Below are 21023 nucleotides of genomic sequence, written 5' to 3' on the forward strand. Positions count from 1 at the left end.
AGAGTGATAATAAAACAGAGAAAAAAACAGAAATGTGGAAAGGGGTAAAAAACCAAAACAACCTTTTCTCCCAAACATCACATTTCAAGCCGCATTCCTCCGCTAGTTTCTCAGAGAAACACACGGCAGGAGACTCAGGGACACAGCAGGGGAGACGCAATTGAATTGTACTTGAGCGTTCTGGAAAATATCCAAAACAGAGACGAGGAGGGAGCGAGGAAGGAGATTAAGAAACACTTCACCTACTGAAAGAGAACCCAGTGCAGCATGCGCACACACACACACACACACTCTCTGGAGTGAAGTTACAGGGTCTGGTCCAGATTTGTGACAGAGATTGAGAGAGGCAGCTCTATGGCCTTAGAAAGTTTTAATGAGGAGCCATGGTTAACACTTATCAAGGGGGAGAAACCTCATTTAGGATTCTGAAGCTGACACTTGGGTTTAAGCAGTTTGATAAACTCTTAGCATGCCCACTTACACATTTCTTTTATAATGTAAACAGGTACCCATTCTTAGGACAACAAGCTCTCATGTTGATGAGATCTCTCCACTCTCCAGTTTAGTTTTTGTCCAAACTACACTTTGACATAAATAAATACAAAAACAGCTTGAGTTACTCCTATTTAATTCTCTAAGAGGTGGTGTGTTTCTAGAGATAATTTGAGCACTCATACCTCTAACACAAGCTACAAAACCAGTGACTATCACCTATGCCAAGGGAAAACCTTGACACAAGCAAGCTATTCTTCCCCAGATTTACGGCAGCAGAGACTGCAAAACCTAATAGCTCGACGCTTAAAGACCTCTCCAACACACACCAGAAAAAGTAAACAGTAAATGGCTAACATTTAGTCCATTTTGTGCAATGGGCTCCCTCTCACTGCCTCGCTTTCTAGCTTATTGGGGGGGGGGGGGGGGGGGTCACATCTTGAAATGCAATAATAATTATCTGATTAGGAAAACCGGAAGTGCTGCCTGAAGCTAACTCCTGTGTCCAACATGTCTCACAAAGAGTTTTTTTTTTTTTTTTTTTACATATACCCTCAGCCAGATTCATTTTTCAAATATAACAGGAGCTCCAAATTACTTTTGGCTACCTTCCAGGGTGTCTGCTAGTGATGATAAAGCTACCAGCATTTGGCTAGCGGCTGACGTTACTTTCCCATTGTGTTTAAAACAACAACAACAACACTGGGGTATTACTGTGCCAAACTGGAATAGTGGTTGTGATGAAAAGGTGGCTGAGGTATTATTATAGCACGTTAAGCATCAATATGCCACAACGTCTATCAAATACTGGAAATAATTAATATCCCACTTATAAGAATGAAATGGCAAACTTGTAAAAAGAAAATAGCAGTGAAATGAAACCACAAGCCTATCTTGAAAGCTGCTGCAAACCTACACTTGTAATCCAAAAAAAATAATATATTGGTGTAGTGGTTTTGTGTACCACAGTGAAACACACTTAACGTGACTACCCTAAATGGGGCCCAGCACTTCCACTGTTGGCTTGACTAGCCTACTCACTGGGGACCCCATTTAATGCAAAAAATAAAATAAAAAGATCCCATCTGTAGTCAAGCTGAGCGGACAGTGTTTGCTCATTCATTGGTTACCGGCGTACTGCAAAAGGCTTCTGTGGGAGACGGATGTGTGTCTGCATGCATCTATCTGCACCTCTCTCCCAGTGCTGCGATCTCCCTCTTTCTCTATCACAGTGAGCGTAACACCACGTCTCTTTTTCGTCCCTCAGCTGGGCCCCTCTTCATTTCTTTCCTACCCCCATCCGGCTGCCTTTCCAAAACAACCTCTCAGTAATTGTCTCTCCATCAGCAAAAGTCTTCCACTCACAAAGTAATAACCTCTCTGTCTCGCTCGTTGCCTTCTTTCTAGCTCGGAGGCAGCTCCGTCTATGGCCCTGTCTTTGAACTCAGCACGTCTAAATGTTTCCACGTGGCTCCACGTGCACACACCCACCTTAATAGCAAAGTAACATAAAGCATGCTTCTATTGAAACGGTGCAACAGTAGTGCTGCATCTACTCGTTCAAGTCTTACTCATATGTGTTACATATCTACCTAATCCCACAGAATGCAAGAGAGTTGAGAGGACGGACTAAAAGTGCAATATTATTACCTTTTTTAACCTGTTTTTTTATTTATTTAACAGTATGATACTTAATTCATCCCCAAAAGGAAATTCTCTTAATTTACTCCACAGGAAGGTCAAATCTTGGGGTCAGCTACAGAAGCTGAGAGGAAAGTCTGTCCACAGTCAGACATCCTTCTCTGAGGTTTATGACCACAGGAATGACACAGTGAATGCCAGCCATTACATAATACTAAACAGTTCTTCTGTAGGAGACCACATGTTTCTCAAACTCTGAGTTGGGACACCACATAGGGACAGATATTTTGGGGGTTTGGGGGTTTTAGAATACAAAATATAGCAAAATCATTTACATAACTAATTATTGGGGTCAAGCCCTGTTCTCCTTAGTTGGTGAAGTTGTTAGGCAATTAAAGTCAAAAACGTATCTTTAACTTCATCTTACTCCCAGAACTGTAACTCTTCACACATCATTTCTTTCATCAAAACTTAGGTAATGTGTGTCCTCTTTCATACAGTGTAACTATCTAAGCAAACCTTTTGTGCTGTGAGCTTCAGAGTAACAGGAGTGCCATCCAACTGCCCCATTGGCTCCAACATTAAATGAGACCCGACAGAAAAAAAGGGACTTTTTTAGCTCGCTCATTTTCCACATTTTTGACACCACAAACACATATTTTACAGCAATGTGTTGTGCAGTCTCTCTCTCACACAATGTAATCATCCAGGTGATTTATGCTATTTGAGTAATAAACAAGACTTTGAGTTGTGTCTCTCAGCATAACCTCTATTAACTAAAAAGTATGACCCATGAGTCACTCACAGCAGTTAACATCACCATGGCAACCAATAAAATGACACACATACCACCTTACCGGCCACTTTATTAGGTACACCTGTTCAATTGCTTGTTAACACAAATAGTATATCACATTGCAGCAACTCAATTCATTTAGGCACGTAGACGCGTTGTCAAGACAACTTGCTGAACTTCAAATCGAGCATCATCATAGGGAAGAAAGGGGATTAAAGTGACTTTGAATGTAGCATGGTTGTTGGTGCCAGATGGGCTGCTCTGAGTATTTCAGAAACTGCTGATCTACTGGGATTTTCACGAACAAACATCTCTAGGGTTTACAGAGAATATATCCAAAAAGAGAAAATATCCAGAGGACAGCAGTTGTGTGGACGAAAATGCCCTGTTGATGTCAGAGGTCAGAGGAGAATGGGCAAACTGGTTCAAGATGGCAGAAAGGCAACGGTAACTCAAATAACAACTCGTTGCAACCAAGGTATGCAGAATACCATCTCTAAACGCACAACACGTCGCACCTTGAAGCCGATGGGCTACAGCGGCAGAAGACCACACCGGGTGCCACTCCTGTCAGCTAAGAACATGAAACTGAGGCTACAGTTAGCACAGGCTCACCAAAATTGGACAAAAGAAGATTTGAAAAATGTTGCCTTGTCTGATGGGTCTCGATTTCAGCAGCAACATTCAGATGGTAGGGTCAGAATTTGGCGTAAACAACATGTACGCATGGATCCATCCTGCCTTGTATCAACAGTTCAGGCTGCTGGTTGTGGTGTAATGGTGTGGGGGATATTTTCTTGGCACACTTTGGGCATCGTTTAAATGCGACAGCCTCCCTGAGTATTGTTGCTGACCATGTCCATCCCTTTATGACCACACTGTACCCATCTTCATTTGGCTACTTCCAGCAAGATAATGCACCATGTCACAAAGCTCAAATCATCTCAAACTGGTTTCTTGAACATGACAATGAGTTCAAATTGTTCCAATGGCCTCCACAGTCACCAGATCTCAGTCCAATAGAGCACCTTTAGGATGTGGTGGAACTGGAGATTCACATCATGGATGTGCAGCCGACAAATATGCAGCAACTGTGTGAGGCTATGATGTCAATATGGACCAAAGTCTCAGGAATGTTTCCAACACCTTGTTGAAAGTATGCCATGAATAATTAAGGCAGTTCTGAAGGCAAGAGGGGGTCCAACCCGGTATTAGCAAGGTGTACCTATTAAATTGGCCAGTGTATATCATAATGTTTTGACAGGCTAACTATTGTTCCGGGAAGGGGTTTAGCACAAGGTCAATTGTGGGACCTAAAAATGGCACCATGGGCCAGAAAAGGCCAAGAAATCATGATATACACATTTTCATGATGCAGTTCAATAGTTCCATGGAGGTCTGCGGTGTGAGTTAGTGACTCAGAGAGGATGATGAATCGCCCATGTCTTTAAATGATTTAAGCGATGGCTTAGAGCTGGGACGAATGAATAGCTAGAGAGCGAGAGAGAAGAGAAGAGCAAGGCCTCCTCTGCCACGCTGAGACGACTGGTCATAAACTTCAGCAGAGATCACAAAGTCAGTGTTTGAGCCTCACCCTGAAATGACTACTTTTTACAGTCTTTAAACATCACCTTGGCTCTACCCACACATCCAATCCACTGCAATGTAACCGCCAGGACGGCTGCCAACTGTAGAAGACTTAAAGAAGCACGATCATAGTTTGGCTCCAAGCTTCAAAATACACACTTACTCATCTCTTATCACTTTCTACTTGTCTGTCTCTCTCTTCTCCCTCACGAGTGTAGAATTCAGGAAAAAAAGCAACTCAATAAAACAGACAAAAACGGTGGAAATAATCGAATCTCAGCTAACATACCTGAGGAAAATACTGCATCGAGGACATACAAACTGCATTTTCAATTCTAGCTGACTCTTGTAAAAAGAAATTAAGTTTGTTGCTGAACCCAAAGTTTTAAAAATAACTGTGACTTTGTCTGGACACAGTTGTTAACTGTCTGGTTCTGTGCATACTAATTCACAAATGGGAGGCGGCATTAAAACTAATTTCCTCTGCTCGTTAGGGCCAAACAGCCGTGTCCGGAGGGAAGGACAACAATGAGGCAGTCATACCTCTGTTGTGGAGGAGGGATGAGACACAGTTAACCCACAAATGTGTTATGTCTGTAACTTAATTTCCCCTTTTGTCTTTTAGAACACTTCTTAAAAAATGTGTGATTGACTAGCTCTCCCTTGCTCATTCCTTCCATATCTGCTCCTTTCACATGTATCATTTACTTCCAAGGTAACAGACAGCACAAAGGTCCATCCATTTTAAATGTCAGCTCTGTGTGTGTGTGTGTGTGTGTGTGTGTGTGTGTGTGTGTGTGTGTGTGTGTGTGTGTGTGTGTGTGTGTGTGTGTGTGTGTGTGTGCGCGCGCGCGCATATAATGTGGCAGGGGACTAGCCACGGCGGACTGCTAGTCCATCAAATGATGTCGTCTATAAAGCGGTTCTATCATCTAAATCCTCATAACCCTCCCCCCTGTAGTCCTGTATCGTTTCCTGTTTGGGAGCTTTGCAGATCATAAAGCAGCAATCCAATCATGCAACAAAAACCCCACAGTGATCATGTTGCAGCAGAACACGCACACCTCCCACACACTTGCAAACACACAACCCCGTCCAGCCTCTCCTGCTATCAGATGGTCTGTTCATAAAGCTTCTGACATCCACTGAGAAGGTCAATCTTGATGGGGATGTATTGGACGGTCTTGCAGGGATTAAGGTCAAGTAAACATGCTAGATCAGACAAATAGTAACCAACCAGACACCACTCATTGTAGTCATTTACCGCTTTAAGTATTATATATACACCATCTGAACCAATAAGATTTCTAGTCTTATTAGTGAGGGCAGGTCCATAGGGGACAGACTTAAGGGAGCTCAACTGCTCTCTAGGGGATCAGCATGACTTCATCTTTGTCATCATAATGTAGTCCAAGTCAAAGCTGGAAGATGAAGATCTTGCAGATGTCTAACAAATCAGTAGTGAATAACAGCTACTTCACAGATACCATCCTGGAGGTTCACTAGAGAATAAGATCTATGTAATGTAAAAAAAACAAAACACCAGGCTTTTAAAAAAAAGAGACCGGTATGTTAAAAACATAGCTGAGCTAGATGCTGGTTCCAATGTTCCCAGAACTGAATGGATCAAAACTGGTTGAATTGGTGTTTTTGTCCCACTGCTGTTTTTACATTGAGCGTACCATGTCATTTTAAACTCACTGTCGCATTGTTTTGCGCTTCCTTCTGGGCTTCTGTATCTGTATGGCTCAAGTTAATTTTGTTCTGGTCCAGATTCAGCTAAAGGATACATTTAGTGTACAAAATCCTCAAGTTCATCTCTTAGTAATTTCCAACTTCCCAATATCTGTGCTGCTCAACTCTAAACCCATTCGTTTCATAGCTGGGCACTGTAGTTTTTAGACATCATTACTCAAGAAGGAGGAAATCATGGATTTGTCGGGGACTATTTTCTGCTGCGGATCATTAGACATTTGGTGCTATAGTGAGCATTTACCGCAGTGGGACGGTGTATGTGGGATTGTCTCAAAATACACTGCAGTGCCCATTTTCATCATGATGAAGGAGCATGCCACCCAGTGCCGCTCTTTAATGTGTCTTTAATTGTTTTTGGCACAGAGGAAATACCTATATTAGGCTTTTAGTACAAACACAGTCTTTGGTAGAAGGATAACTCCATTGAGATTTCTTGACAATAAGAAAAATATAGAATATAGCCAGACTTATCCTTTAAGTTGGAAGTACAATCCTACTACTTTCGTTAAAAGGAACTTATCTAAGATAACTTACTCTTATTCCCTTTGGATTTGCAACAGTATCCATTTAGAAGCAGGTGTCCGTTCCAGTAAAGTGCAGTCACTTGTTCCTTTTCGCTGAGTTTTATGAATCCCAACCACACAAACCAAAATGGTTTCCTTTGGAAAATTCCCCTCAATCACTGGCGCTTTGACCTCACGATAAACTGAGAGAATCTGGAGCAGCCTGCTTTGCTTGTGAGGGCAAATCATGCATTGGGGTGGTGATGGAGCAGTGGATAAGATGTATGCCTTTGGTGTGAAAGCCCGGGGTTCAATTCCCCACTGTGACACATCCACCATGTGTCCCTGAGCAAGATGCTTAACCCCTAGTTTGCTTTTGAAAAATTCCCCACAATCACTGACATATACAGCAGTTGTAAGTTGCTTTGGATTGCTTAAACAGATTAAAACTGTATTGAAATCAAATATCAAAAGTGTAGCCTATATGATGTGTATACCTATGGATGCTTTGTGTGTGAAAAGAAAGAGGAAGAATATCATGTGGCTGGGCTACTTCTTCATCGCTAGTTCACATAGTGAAAGCAAATGCAGCTACATTCAAATCCACAAACTGGCTCTGTGAATGGCTTCGCTGGTACCGAATTACACGAGAACAGGTGAAAGCAACTGAAAGCTAATGAGTAACATACATCCACCAACTTATTACTGTGCATGTAAATACACACACACACACACACACACAGCACATCCTTCTCTACCTTCAATTATTTACTAGGTGGGCGTTAGCGACGATGTTCTGCACTCACACACTCCTCTACCATGTTGCTTTGATTCCACATTAATAATGAAGCCTCTAAATGTGTGTTGGGTGTAGACACAGGGGTTACTAATGCAGGGTTCCAATATTTTATTAATGTAAAGTATACTCACACACACATACACTTCTTCTTTACTTCAGCTCAAAGAAAAAAAAACTGCAATAAATAATAGAGAATATTTACTATGACTCATCAAAAGCTTTAGTAGGTGTTATACGCAGAAAAGCTACATTTGATTTGAATGGTATTCAGGCTTTGTACCTCTAAAAACAGAAGAATCCAGATAAAACTGTAACATGTCCTTCGGATTTAGTGGATTCCACATCACCCCTCATAGGACTCTGGCTAATAGAGTCTGTTCACGGTGCTGAGCCTGAGGATACAGCCGATTTCATAAACACCAGAAAGACAAAAACATACAGTTTTGGGGATAAAAGCCAGAGACCTTCAGTGTCAACAACGTGCATCCCAGAAATGTAACCTTATTGAAGATGCATGTTGCACCCGAACATTAACACACTTACTATATTTAAGAAGGAGTTACTAAAATGGATTTTTTTTACCCATGTTGGGTAAATAATATATCTTTTCAAGCTCAGAAGGCAACGCACAATTCATGCATATTTAAGTGAAGGCATTCCAAAAAATGTACTCCATATTGTTTTTCTTTCATTTTATTTTGTGTTTAACAAAGACTGACTGACTGGAGAGCAGATGAAAAAATGGAGATTGACGTCTTATTAACTACAGACGAGGAGGCCCAGAAGCATAAAGTATCGAATCACTACACTGTATCAGCTGATACCCTAAGCTTAGGCAGCGGTATCGAGAGAAGAAAAAGCTGAATTCTTGCATCTCTATCTGATGACATGCTGCAAGAAATGTACAGGTAAGACTGATCTGTGGTGTCTTATTTGGGCTTGTCTGAACCTAAAATAAGTGGCCAGGGAGTTTAATATCAAACGTAGGTAATCACTTAACTGTTGGTTACGGAAGTCTTTAAAAACATGGAGTATAAGTTAATTTTCCAACATTAACCAAGGGAAGCTCAAGTCAACATTACAACAGTACCACAGTGTGCCAACGTTGTGTAGAAAATTTGACTGTTAATGATAAAGAGTTTTGGATCTTTAAAATCTACTGCTCCTATTGAGCAGCCCCCCCGGCTGAGGTTGTAAGATAACAGGCTAGTTAATGAGCTAGCCTTCCACTTCACCTCCCTGCAGGGAGAAAATGCCCAGTCGAGTGCCAACGCTGGTGGAAGCTGCAGGCTTATCTGTTGATTCACAAGTTAGACTACACCTACTGCACAAATAACACTGGAAGGCATTGTAACAGGAAAAAAAGACAGATTAGGTGAGTCAAGCTCAAAAGACAAGGCCTCCCTTATTTTACTGACTCTGTGATAAGCACCGACAACATTAATTCAAGTCATTAATTTGGTTAGTTCACTTCCCATGCTCTTCTCCTCACTTATTTTCTTTTTCTTCTATTTTTAATTTGAGCAGCGGTCCTCAAATTCTTTTCCTTCTATCCCCTTATCTTTCTTCCATCTCCACATCTCCCTTCATCACTATTTCCAGTCCAGTCTTGTGCTGGTTCACGTTTCCCCTCTTGTGACAGCACCCAAACAATCTCAACCTACACAATAGTGTGTGTGAGAGTGCAGCATTAGGGTTTTGTGGCCTGCTGTTGTCAGCTGTCAGATGTGTTCTGGTCTCCTGTGGTCTGAGCAGTGACGTCTGAAGACGTTCCACAGAGACAGGACATTTCATATGTGTGACAGACTGAAGAGAGAAAAAGATAGGGTGGAAGAAATCCCTGTCATGAGGAAAACCGCAAGATCTGTGTTCTTACAACAATTTGAGAACATATCAAGTTAGGATAGATTTTGGAAAATGCTAAAAAAAAAAAAAGAATTATAAAAAAAAAAAGAAAAAAAAGCACACACTCTGCCCTCTGTCAAACTGTCCACTAAGCCACAGATACATCCTCAGGCAGTGAGACACTGACAACCACGTACATTCTTGGCTCTTTCACAAGAGCCAATTACAGCTCCACGAACTGGCAGCTCTGGATGTTCTGCAAGCCAGCTAAGACGGTGACTCGCTGGAATCTCTGTTAATTATCGTCACAAAAACTCCCCAAATTCTAAGCAGATAACACAGCGGCTGGGTTTTCTGAAGGCTTGCAAATTGCAGAGGAAGGCGTGACACAAAACTCACTGTCAGCTTGCTGCAGACATTAATTCAGAAATTCCACCAAGAGATGACATACCAAAGCACCGCAGCACCGATGTCATTAAAGCTGCTGCCTGTGCAGCCTCTCAAAGGACCCCCTTTCTCCAGACAGCATTAGAGCGCTGCTGTCCACAAACACACATGCCCGGGACTCACACTCTCACTCGAGCTCACGCACACATTCTCAGAGATTTAAAACAGGTGCAAATATCTTAGATGCCTGATTGGGATGAAGACTGGCTAGGATCTACAAACAATGTACAGCTATGTTTGTTTGCAACTGAGTAAATGAGACAATGGGAACAAGAAGATAATGATGGGAAGGCAGATAGGGACCAAAGGAGAAGAAAGCGACACGAGTGGCAGATACCTATTATAATCATGCCAAAAGAGCACACATAGCATCTGCAGCCTTGGTGGGAGACCTGTCGGCATTAAATCAGCGCTCAGTATAGCGGCTGGGATGCAGTGAGAGAAAAGCTGAAATGACGACACAGAGGGGAGTGAAGGCTGCAGTGTCTGTGTCTGCCTATGAGGCAGCAGGGGCCTGTAGGTGTGGTGTGCTTAGACAGGAAGCTGGCTTCAGTCCCTCTTCCTGTGTATCTCCAGGAAGTGGAGATATGAGATAAGACTCAAGGTAAACTAGTGCCGGACTGCACTGGGACTTAAAGAAAGAATATCTGAATGTCCCCACTGATGAGCCACATCTCTTGTGTCTTATTCCACCTTTTTGAAGATTTGCATCAGCCATTAATGTGTGGGTGCAGGAGGCTGAGACAGACAGACAGACATATGGATGCCATATCAATGTGAGATTTTTGGTTTAACTAACAGCAAATGTAGCCTTACAGCCTCATAACCAGTAAATAAAATGGGCCAAAATGAATGTAGTCCAATGAAAAACACAGGTGACCAGTAAACACTTTACAGCAAGAACAAGAAAAAAAAAAAAAATGGTAGAATAGAAAATAACCCAACTTTTATGTACGGGTCGCTTATTTGCAGTAAAACAACCAACCATGATGGTTTATTTTGCTTATAAGGACCACAGCTATACCACAATAAGCTAACAGACTAATAAGGGATATGTTTGGCATCCTGAAAATATTGATATGTCTTTTTAGTTTAACTTTAAATTAAGGAGGATGGTGCACTGTGCGCCTACCTACACACACTCATTTTAAAATCACTCCGGAAACGGCAACAAAGTCTCTGAATTATGTCTGTAATCATCCAACAACACGTAAGCCGAATCTGACACATATTACTCACCGATATCTGGAAGACTTCCTGTGTGTCATCGAGCATCTGAACCCTTATGGAGACTTGTCGCCCTGGAGGCTGGGCAGGAGGACGCAGGCCTGGCTCCAAGGTGGACACCCCAAAACTCTCAGGGGTGCCCAGCCTCTGTGCGGCCGCAGACGGCCTGTCGGCTGGTTCGACCATGGTGACGGATGCTACAGTGAAGGGCTCTCAAGCTGCAGGAACCTCTGTTCACGTCTGGAGGAGAAAGGAGAGAACAGTTTTATATATATTTTTAGGGGTTTTGGCGTTGCACTTTGGGTCTTTTTATGTGCTTCAAGCCAAAGACAACAATGTTCAGTCTGTGATTTTGGTATTTTTATCTTAAACACACAGTAGGCAGTTTGAAGCCAGAAGGATCAGACACTTCCTCTAACATCAAATCTTCTACATAAGCCCTCATCCTAAATAGCACACATATACGTCGCATCCTCTGTGTTGGTTGTAAGATACACTCACCTAAAGGATTATTAGGAACACCTGTTCAATTTCTCATTAATGCAATTATCTAATCAACCAATCACATGGCAGTTGCTTCATTGCATTTAGGGGTGTGGTCCTGGTCAAGACAATCTCCTGAACTCTAAACTGAATGTCAGAATGGGAAAGAAAGGTGATTTAAGCAATTTTGAGCGTGGCATGGTTATTGGTGCCAGACGGGCCGGTCTGAGTATTTCACAATCTGCTCAGTTACCGGGATTTTCACGCACAACCATTTCTAGGGTTTACAAAGAATGGTGTGAAAAGGGAAAAAACATCCAGTATGCGGCAGTCCTGTGGGCGAAAATGCTTTGTTGATGCTTGAGGTCAGAGGAGAATGGGCCGACTGATTCAAGCTGATAGAAGAGCAACTTTGACTGAAATAACCACTCGTTACAACCGAGGTATGCAGCAAAGCATTTGTGAAGCCACAACACGCACAACCTTGAGGCAGATGGGCTACAACAGCAGAAGACCCCACCGGGTACCACTCATCTCCACTACAAATATGAAAAAGAGGCTACAATTTGCAAGAGCTCACCAAAATTGGACAGTTGAAGACTGGAAAAATGTTGCCTGGTCTGATGACTCTCAATTTCTGTTGAGACATTCAGGGCAGTATCAGGGCATTTGGTGGGTGTTTGACAGATGAAAAAATACATCTGCATTTAGAGAGGAAACAGGCCAAATGAGACCCTGCACCAACTTTCCCAGAGAAAATGAAGGTTAATAAACTTTCTTAAATGTGGGAGAAAAAAACTGTCTTATATTTAAGAAGGGAGTCAGAGGTTCTGTCGTGGCAATTTATAAAACCATGCTTGGAGGGAAACTTTGTGCTTAATTAGTTCAAGAAATGCATGAAAAAAAGTACCAGACATTAGTCAGTGAGCTTTCCAGTGGTGATTTTACATTGGCCAGGATGATGAGATGAGTGTATAAACCACAGACAGGAACAGCCTCAAACAATGTGACAGCTAAAATTAGAGTTTGGCAGACAGACATGTCTCACACCTTTGCTAGACGCTTATTCCAGCTGCACGCCTGTGTTTCCTACAAACCGAAGGCCCAGAGCTCTGCCTTAAGACCAGTTCAGACTTGAATCAATGCTTCGCAAATGTTGCGGATGAGATACGGTCTGAGAATACACAAAGACGTTCACACACACACACCCCCCACCTCTTTTTTTCAGATTCAAACACGCACGCACAAACTTTTCAGCGCCCCCACTTCTATCCCACACTTGATAAACCTCAACCTCAGACAATAACTAGGCTCTTAGACGGTTGGTGACATCACAGCTGAGGAATGTTTTAGAAGACAGTCAAGGGGGCAATGCAGGGATGTGGGTTACACACTGCTGATCTGCCCTGACATACACACACACAGGGGGGTTTATGGTGTGTCAGTGCATGGGTAGTGTACGGGACAATAAAAATGACACAAAACAAATTGCCTTCTCCCAGGTAAAAGTGCTGTTTTGTCCTCAATTCAGTCACATTTAGTCATGCCCAGAGGCATTACAACATTACGTGTCAATAAATCTATATGTGATTAGGGACCTATTGGACATCTTGTTGATTAACAGGTTGTTAGATCTTTCTTTGTAGTCACGCGCTAGGATCCTCTCTAGGAGGTCTTCTCCAAATCAGCATTCGTCATCATTTAAGAAACACACAATGCAACCTTAATGGTGAAAAATACAGCTAGGCGGATAAATCAGTGTATATATCGGCTATTAAGTAACAAGAAATGTCAGTCAAAACAGAAAACTCGCATAGCTTGTCAAACAGAGAGCTGTGGCAAGTTGATTTTTCAACTATAAAACCTCCCACTCAGTATGTAATTCTGTTGTCTTTATGTAAAAAAACAAACAAAAAAAAAGTATTGGTTGAACTAAAGTGAAAAATAAGCCATTCCCTCCTCACCAGCAACACTGTGTATCCGTATAAACAGAGAGTTGTAAATATTTAGAGACAAATAGGTGGCACATGAGCAGGGATGACCTTCATCAAACACTACATGATAGCAAACGATCCACCCTGTGTGAGAGTGGGTGGATGTCCAATGTAAGGTCCATATTTCAAGACCAAAGACAGTATGTCATCAGGTTGATGGGCCTGTTCGATTCCAAAGTCTCCTCCAAATGCGCCTGAGAATTACAGCCCAAATCTGGAGAATGAAACTGGTGTATAATTTGCGGTCTTTTGTAGACTGTTCTAAAATCCAGTGCCGGTCACTTTTTTATGTGAGGCTAAGACGGGATGGAAAACGACACTATTGTGAAGCCTCTGTGCACCAGAGGGCAGGGTGCAGGTTCATCCCACAGTGTACAGCTGAAACAATTAAGCAAACAAAGAACATGAATCTGAAACTATTAGGATAATTGATGAATCCTTTAAGTCATTTGTTCAAGCAAAAATACATATCACTCACTGGTTCCAGCATCTCCAGTGTGAGCGTTTAGATTATTTTCTCTTTTTATATGATCACATAGAATATTTTTGGATTTTGAACTGATGGTCACACAAAGAAAGTAACTTCAAGATCAAATTTTCGGGAAATAGTGACAGGGAGCTATAACTATTTTCTGCCATTTTATAGGACAAAAAACTAACAGAGACAAAAACTAGCAGATTAATTGCTGAAGAAAATAATTGTTAGTTGCGGCCCTACTGCAGAGCCTTCAGTCCTCCGAAGGCCAGATAGTCCGAAGGAAGAGGCCCCGGAAATGGCACACAGCCAGCGAATGCCCACAAGCTTCTGGGGGCGCTGCTCTGTAGCTGCCCTCTGACCTCACTGTGAAAGAGGACTTGTGAAAAAGATTCACTTCTTCTTCCTGAATCAGTTACCTCAAAAAATGTACTGTATAATTCTCACGGGAGGGGGGATTAACACACAGAAAAACACATGCAATAACTTGCAAAGAAACTATAAAGACAGCTTTCCTCTTTGTACTTTTACACCTGATCTAATTTTTTATTTCTGAAGTGAGCTTTACTAATCCCTCCACCTGCATGCACAAACAAGTACCTTGCTTCCCAACAGTGACAAAAGCTGTAACTGGAAACTGGAGCCCGGCCAAGGAAGTGACCTGACAATAAAAGGGACCTGACATTCAAGTTACTCATTACACCTGTGGGAACAGTCATTTGTTCCTGTGTGCTACTTCCCCACTGCACTAAAATTAACACTCTGCTCGACTGTTCATTTATAATTCAGCATGGGCTAGCTTGGGAGAATATTTTCAATGCTATCTTGACAAAAAGCTCCTGAAGAAATGCTTCAATAATCTGTTCATGAAGGCCCACACTCACTCCGTTAGGGTCACCCTCAATTCACAGCCAGTTTTAAAGCCCTACCTAATAAGGCAGGTGCTAATTACCCTGACAAACATCAGCGGGTCATATTCTGCCGACAGCGGGGTTGGTTTGTCTTCATTCTCTCAAGACAAACTCATCAACAAGGGGCACGTGGGGATCCACAGAGGACATTTCAGGCTTTTAAACCACAAACACATAACAGCAACTATAGAGAGAGAGTACTTTTCCACAGTTAAACGGTGACTAAGAGGGGTGGGCGATACTACAAGAATAATGAAAATGAAAAATAATCTTGAAAGGGGTGACAAAAATTTACCACCTGTTTTTTTTCCTCTTCTTTAAAAAAAAACAACAACATAAAAGAGATTTATATATCAAATTAGCATTTTGTGTTGTGTTTCATTAAATGTACACTGTTTTAACTTTTACAGGTTTTATTTTGGTTGAATTCTAATTTTTGAATTAAGGGTGGGCTATAATAATATCACAATATATCATGCGATAATGATATTCTTGACAATATGATAAAATATTGAAAAATATTTTTGGTTTAGGACTCACAATAGCCGTTGAATTCCCCTCGCTGGATTTTTGGTTCTCCTTGTACTCAACCAGCTGGTGAAATAATTTTGTTGCGTTGCCCCCTTTTGTTGTTACGGTCATCTTGCTCTTCTCACATCTTACCGTGGTTTGTTGTACTGTACATCTGATCTTTTACAATCAAGTCACATGTCTTCCACACTACTGGAGTCGCTCCTCTTTTGGGAACTAACTCCTCCAATGTGGAGCCGGTAGCAGCATTACTTTCGCTTTTAGCCATGCTTGTTGTTGCAGTGCGTAGCGGTATGATGTCAATATGTCAACAAGTCAGAATATTGCAGATTATACCTATAATACTATATTATATGGCACACGTCTAACTAGGAATACAGTGTCTAACAAGCTCATCCTGGGCCTGCAATAGTTTATGAGTTTTCCCTCATAAACAAAATCATAAATGTTGACTAGATTGATTTAAGACTTTCAGTTTCACAACTAAGGGGTGGAAATTTGGAGGCAGAAGTTTCATCGGCTCCTCAATAGGGGCTCGGGATTATACATGGAGTTAGTTGAGCAAGAGAGGAATACAGAGCGAGCTGCTCACACAGGCACAAAGGAAGCCACTGTGGGAGCTTCCAGCAGCGGGGCTTGAGGGACTGACGCCTCTCAACCAGCCTTTGAACTGTTGTGAGCTGAAAGTTTCCCAAGAGTTTGTGAGAGGGAAGCCAGGTTCTGGAAATCGGATGCGAGTGTGCACACAAGTGCATCTACAGAGAAAGCTTTATGTTTTACAGGAATTAAGAGATCACAAATCTGGTGTTTAATCCTTTTGTTATTCAGAATTAATAATCGAGCACAACACATATGCTTAAGTGAAAACGAACCCTTACATAATCTGTATTAGAATATTCCCATGGAGGTTGCATAACAGGCGATATTTGCCAGCTGTAAAACAGGTCTCACAATCACTTCTTTGATTAGAGGATTTTCAAAGCACCATGAGATAAAGAAACTAAATCGTCTATGCACAGACCGGTAAGTGCACTGGTCAAAACCTGCAACTATTGATTATGTTAAGGAGTACAGATTCAGGATCAGAGGTAACTAAAAGGGATAGGATAGTATTTGACACATAAAGGGTTTCACTATTACACAGCTGAGATAACTACAGTAAAACTTCAATTAATAGCCGGGGCTTTTATTTGCATCAATCACTAAACTCACCTGGCCTATATTTTGGACAGGGCTTTCATTCCTTTTCCACAATTTTTTGTCCAGTAAAGATGGGAAATAGGCTACTTTCAAATTGTTTATTTCAACCAGTGTGAATATTACTTGTATAGAAATTATGCTATCGGATAGGCCTAATACATCACTTGCGAATCATTTATTTGATCTAGCTCCTATAGACAGCCTTCAAGCACAGAGAGAGAAAGGCCGACCAACCATTCAACTAAATCTGAATGAATACTTTGGTGCTTGTTGTTTCCGTAAAATGAACTGAACAAGCATTTCCATATTGACAAAGGTTTAAACATTTATATTGGTAGGCACAATCTAAGCAGCTTAGAACTAGCTCAAGCAGGTGACCTGGAGGGCTGGTTTTATACATCCAAAGAACTTATATAAAAACCAGACCAGGCTTCTAATTAAGACTTGCGTTTATTTTTCAAAACGTGTAGCCACACCAGGCCAGTAAAAAACAAATAAATAAATAAAAACTGGTGTCTAATTGGGACTAGGCTTTTAATTGAAATTAAATTTGTAGCAGTATTTCTATTGGAGAGTTAGCACTTTTCATTTCCTATTATTTTAATTATTTGATCTACCTATATGTAGTGAGGGGCTGCCACTAATGAATGAATGATGAATAGTTTTTCAAATGACCATGTTGTCTATAAAATGGCAGTGAACATTAAATAAAAACAATGCCAAAACAAAGGCCAAGTTAATGTCTTTAAATGTCTTCTTTTGTCCGACCAACAGTCCAAAAACCAACGATATTCAGTTTCCTACTAATAAACTTATTTAAAAAGAGACAAGAAACCAGCACAAATTCACATTTTAGAAGCTGCAACCAGGGATTTATTTGCCATTTTTGCTAAATCTAAAAAATCATTCAACTCTAATGTTGTACTACAAACAAAAGCGGAGGGGAAACTGCAGGGATATGTGGATCAATTCGAAAGGCCGACTTTGGATTTCCATTAGAAAATGACTATAAATTGATGTGGTGTATCTTTTAAATGCAAGATCAACGTACTCAGCTATTTCCCCGACGTTGTGTTATCACTTGAAGTAACGTGCATGCATGTTGCATTCACTGAGGAATGATGTGGGATCCAATCAAAAGCTCTGGGAATAGCTAAGCAAGTGGACCTTGCATTCAGAATATTTACCACATTCAATGTGTTTTTCCTATGGTGAAGAATGAATCTCCAGGGGGGAAAAAAAGGAAAGAACTGCTAAAGGACCATAAAGGGAGTACATCCATCACCTGAATGTGTTACTTGATGCCATTTTTACAACAAGAAGATCGCATGGTATAAACAACTAATCACTGAACACTATCTGATTAAACCACCAAGAGGCGTCAACTACAACCTGACAAGCACAGGTGACGGTGAGATCAAGGCAGCAACACAGCACGCTTACAACATTGGTCCTTGACAGATCAATGGTGGCGCTTGATACCATGTTTTGTCAAGGTGACACTCTGCACTCACGGAGCCATTAAGCTACTCTACTACCCTCAGGAGAGTTGCTATTGTGAGGTTGCAGGTTTATGTGTGAGAGAAAGAAAGAGTGTTAACACCAGCTCTCCTGGCGTTGTGGGTGCAATATTGATTTCAGAAGTGAATGGATGACAACAGAGCAGCACTGTGATTGGGAAGACCACGCTTCCACCAGAACCCCCATGCAACCATTAGCAAAATGAAGAGGAAGACAATGCTGCTCATGGCTGCTGCTTCTCCACTGACCCTGTGCTCTGGCCTCACCCTGAAATGGGAAAAGGGGGGGGTAAACAGAGCACATGTCCCTCTAAGATCAATAAAGGAAAGGGATTTGTTTGTCACCTCATAGGTGGCAAATGGGCTACACTCTTCAGGGGGGGTGTGGGTATATTTGCCTGTGACAATACCAAGGGCCTAGGAAGAGCAACATATAGCAGCTTTGTCAAGTGAAATAAAGCAGACACATTCCTATATAAGGCACATTTAAAGGCACACACACACATCAAGAGTCCAGCTGGCAAGAGTGCAAGCCCCAGGATGTAGGTTAGCAGAGTAATCCTTTAGGTCAGAGTAAAAGATGTCACTGGGCTAAAGCAACCTGATCACACTCAAGAAACAGGGTTGGTTGGTTGGTGTGTGTGTTCAATATTATGTGTATTGAGAATGAAGAGAAAAGCCTATTGCAAGGTTTGGTGAATGTGAAGGCAGGGAATAACTGAGGGGAAATACATGTAAATGTTTAAAGCACTTACTGGAGGAGGCGATCCTTGTCTATAATAGAAGCTTACAGTAAAAGAAGCTCCCTGCAGGACCCCCTATAGCTCAGCCGATTAGGAAAATGAGCAGGCTGGTTGCAATCGGAGCTAGTTTATACTTAAGATGTCGAGCTCGTCAAACATCGCGAAGCCTAAGAAGCGTTTAGTGTTTAAACAGGAAACGTATATTGCAATAAAAACTGTCTGAGTCTAAACAGACGGGTGCACCGCGCAAGGGGAGGCTACATGTAACCTCGCTTCATAATCCAAGATAGCGTGATTTCCTTACCCCCCCCCCACGTTCTTTCTCCAGGATCCACAGATTGTCCGTCAGTGCGAGCTTTTATTCCCAACGCTGGAGCTCACACAGTCCAAGTTTTGGGTTGCTTAAGTCCGAGCCGCTCCCTCTCAGGTGGGACGTGGTTTCTGTGCGGTAGCCATTGAAACAACTGTGGGAAGCCGTGCAAGGAGCTTTCTACTGGAACAATAAAGAGCAGCGCGCCGCCTCCAGCACAGGCACCCCGGCGCTACATTGTCAAGGCGGAGGGAGAGGGCACCCAGGACGGATAAACAGCGCCACCTCATGGTGGTTTGGGGAAACCGGCGGTGTGGAGGCAAAGGGTTTCAATAAGATCTATTAGTCGAATAGTTTCCATTTAGATACATATGACAGTAGACTATTAATCAGAGAAACTAACATTATTAATTTAAAAGATCAGATAAAGCAAGCCTCTTAGAAACATCTTGTCTCTTTTCTTTAAGGAGAGTTGATGCGGTACTGTGTTAGTAATATAGACTTTGCACCGGATGTATTGGAAAGCTTTAAAATAATATTGTTCTTTTTTTTCTAAACCAAAGTTTGAATGGTACCACAATTAGATATGTTCAAAACAACAGTGCAGTAATAAACGTTTCAATATGATTTGTTTAATAAAACCTAGGATGTGCACATAGTGTATGCTGCTTAAATTACGTAATTTTACCAGTTTTTTTTTACATACACTGGCTATATACAGATATACAGGAAACGTAAATATATTTACTAAAGTACTGTAGCCTATACTGAAGTACTACTTTTGGAGTACTTTAGCAAGTATTTTCATGGAATGCTACTTTGTACTTTTACCCCATTACATTGCAATGGGAAATAATGTGCTATATTACATTTATTTTACAGATACCAGTAACTTAAAAAATTAAGATGTTACATGCGAAATGATGAGTTTAAAGAATATGATACATTGTTATAGACAAACTACCAGACAGTGTATAAAATAGCTAAATGATTGTATAAATTAGCTCTACCATGACCCTCTACAACAGTGAGATGTTGCTTACACAGTAATATTATTAATAATATTACAGTAATATAATTTATGAAAACACAATATAGGCCCTGCAATGGACTGGCGTGTACCCCGCCTTTCGCCCAATGCCAGCTGGGATAGGCTCCAGCCCCCCGCGACCCTGTACACAGGATAAGCGGTTAACGATGGATGGATGACAATATATGCCAACTACATATTTACAGGGCAATATTTCTGAATTATGAGTAGGCCTACATATTGAGTATATTTTGTTAGTGATACAAAGGCAGTTTTATTGCCAGACCAGAGACAGAGTATTTGTAGGATATGGTATTGCTACTTTTACAAAAATAAGTCTGACTCCTTCTTCCACCAGCTGTTCTGCAATTGCATGTACATGTTCTGTTAAATTTAAAACAATATTTCTAATTATACACTGGGAATTTGCAGCTGTGTGCGCTTTTCACACCTAATTTTACTGTATTTTATATTATATTGTAATGAAACTGATGGTACTTACAGGGAAAAACAGTACGTCTTCACTTTTACTTTGAAGCGCACCCGATTGTGCGTTAGACATTATGGAAAATTTTAAGTTGGCCCGTACGGGGATCGAACCCGCGACCTTGGCGTTATTAGCACCACGCTCTAACCAACTGAGCTAACCGGCCATAGCTTTCGACTTAGAAGGGAATGATACCGTTTCAGTATTTGTGATGCGGATACTCTGCTACCCCGACAAAGCTGATAAA

The 21023-nt window shown here is 41.5% G+C and overlaps 1 protein-coding gene and 1 non-coding gene across 6 annotated transcripts in view; both read right to left on the reverse strand.

Annotated features, from left to right (window-relative positions):
- The window catches only part of LOC119904149 (FERM, ARHGEF and pleckstrin domain-containing protein 1-like), a 68478-nt gene extending 49016 nt beyond the window's left edge, over positions 1-19462 (reverse strand). For 2 of the 5 annotated variants that reach the window (XM_038720631.1, XM_038720621.1), the window contains exons 1-2: positions 19254-19462; positions 11105-11332 (exon numbers count right to left, since the gene is read on the reverse strand). In XM_038720631.1, the coding sequence (XP_038576559.1) occupies positions 11105-11278 (174 nt within the window). In that variant the 5' untranslated portion in view covers positions 11279-11332; positions 19254-19462. The other 3 variants (XM_038720613.1, XM_038720639.1, XM_038720604.1) reach the window with 3 other exon arrangements.
- A 1406-nt stretch (positions 19463-20868) lies between these two features.
- Positions 20869-20942, reverse strand: trnai-aau. Its single transcript has one exon. It is a non-coding gene; the product is annotated as a tRNA-Ile (tRNA).
- Between the last annotated feature and the right edge of the window lie 81 nt (positions 20943-21023).

Source organism: Micropterus salmoides, unplaced genomic scaffold, assembly GCF_014851395.1.
Source record: "Micropterus salmoides isolate LMB-PRFRI ecotype aquatic unplaced genomic scaffold, ASM1485139v1 Ms_hic_scaffold_1, whole genome shotgun sequence".
Taxonomy (NCBI): domain Eukaryota; kingdom Metazoa; phylum Chordata; class Actinopteri; order Centrarchiformes; family Centrarchidae; genus Micropterus; species Micropterus salmoides.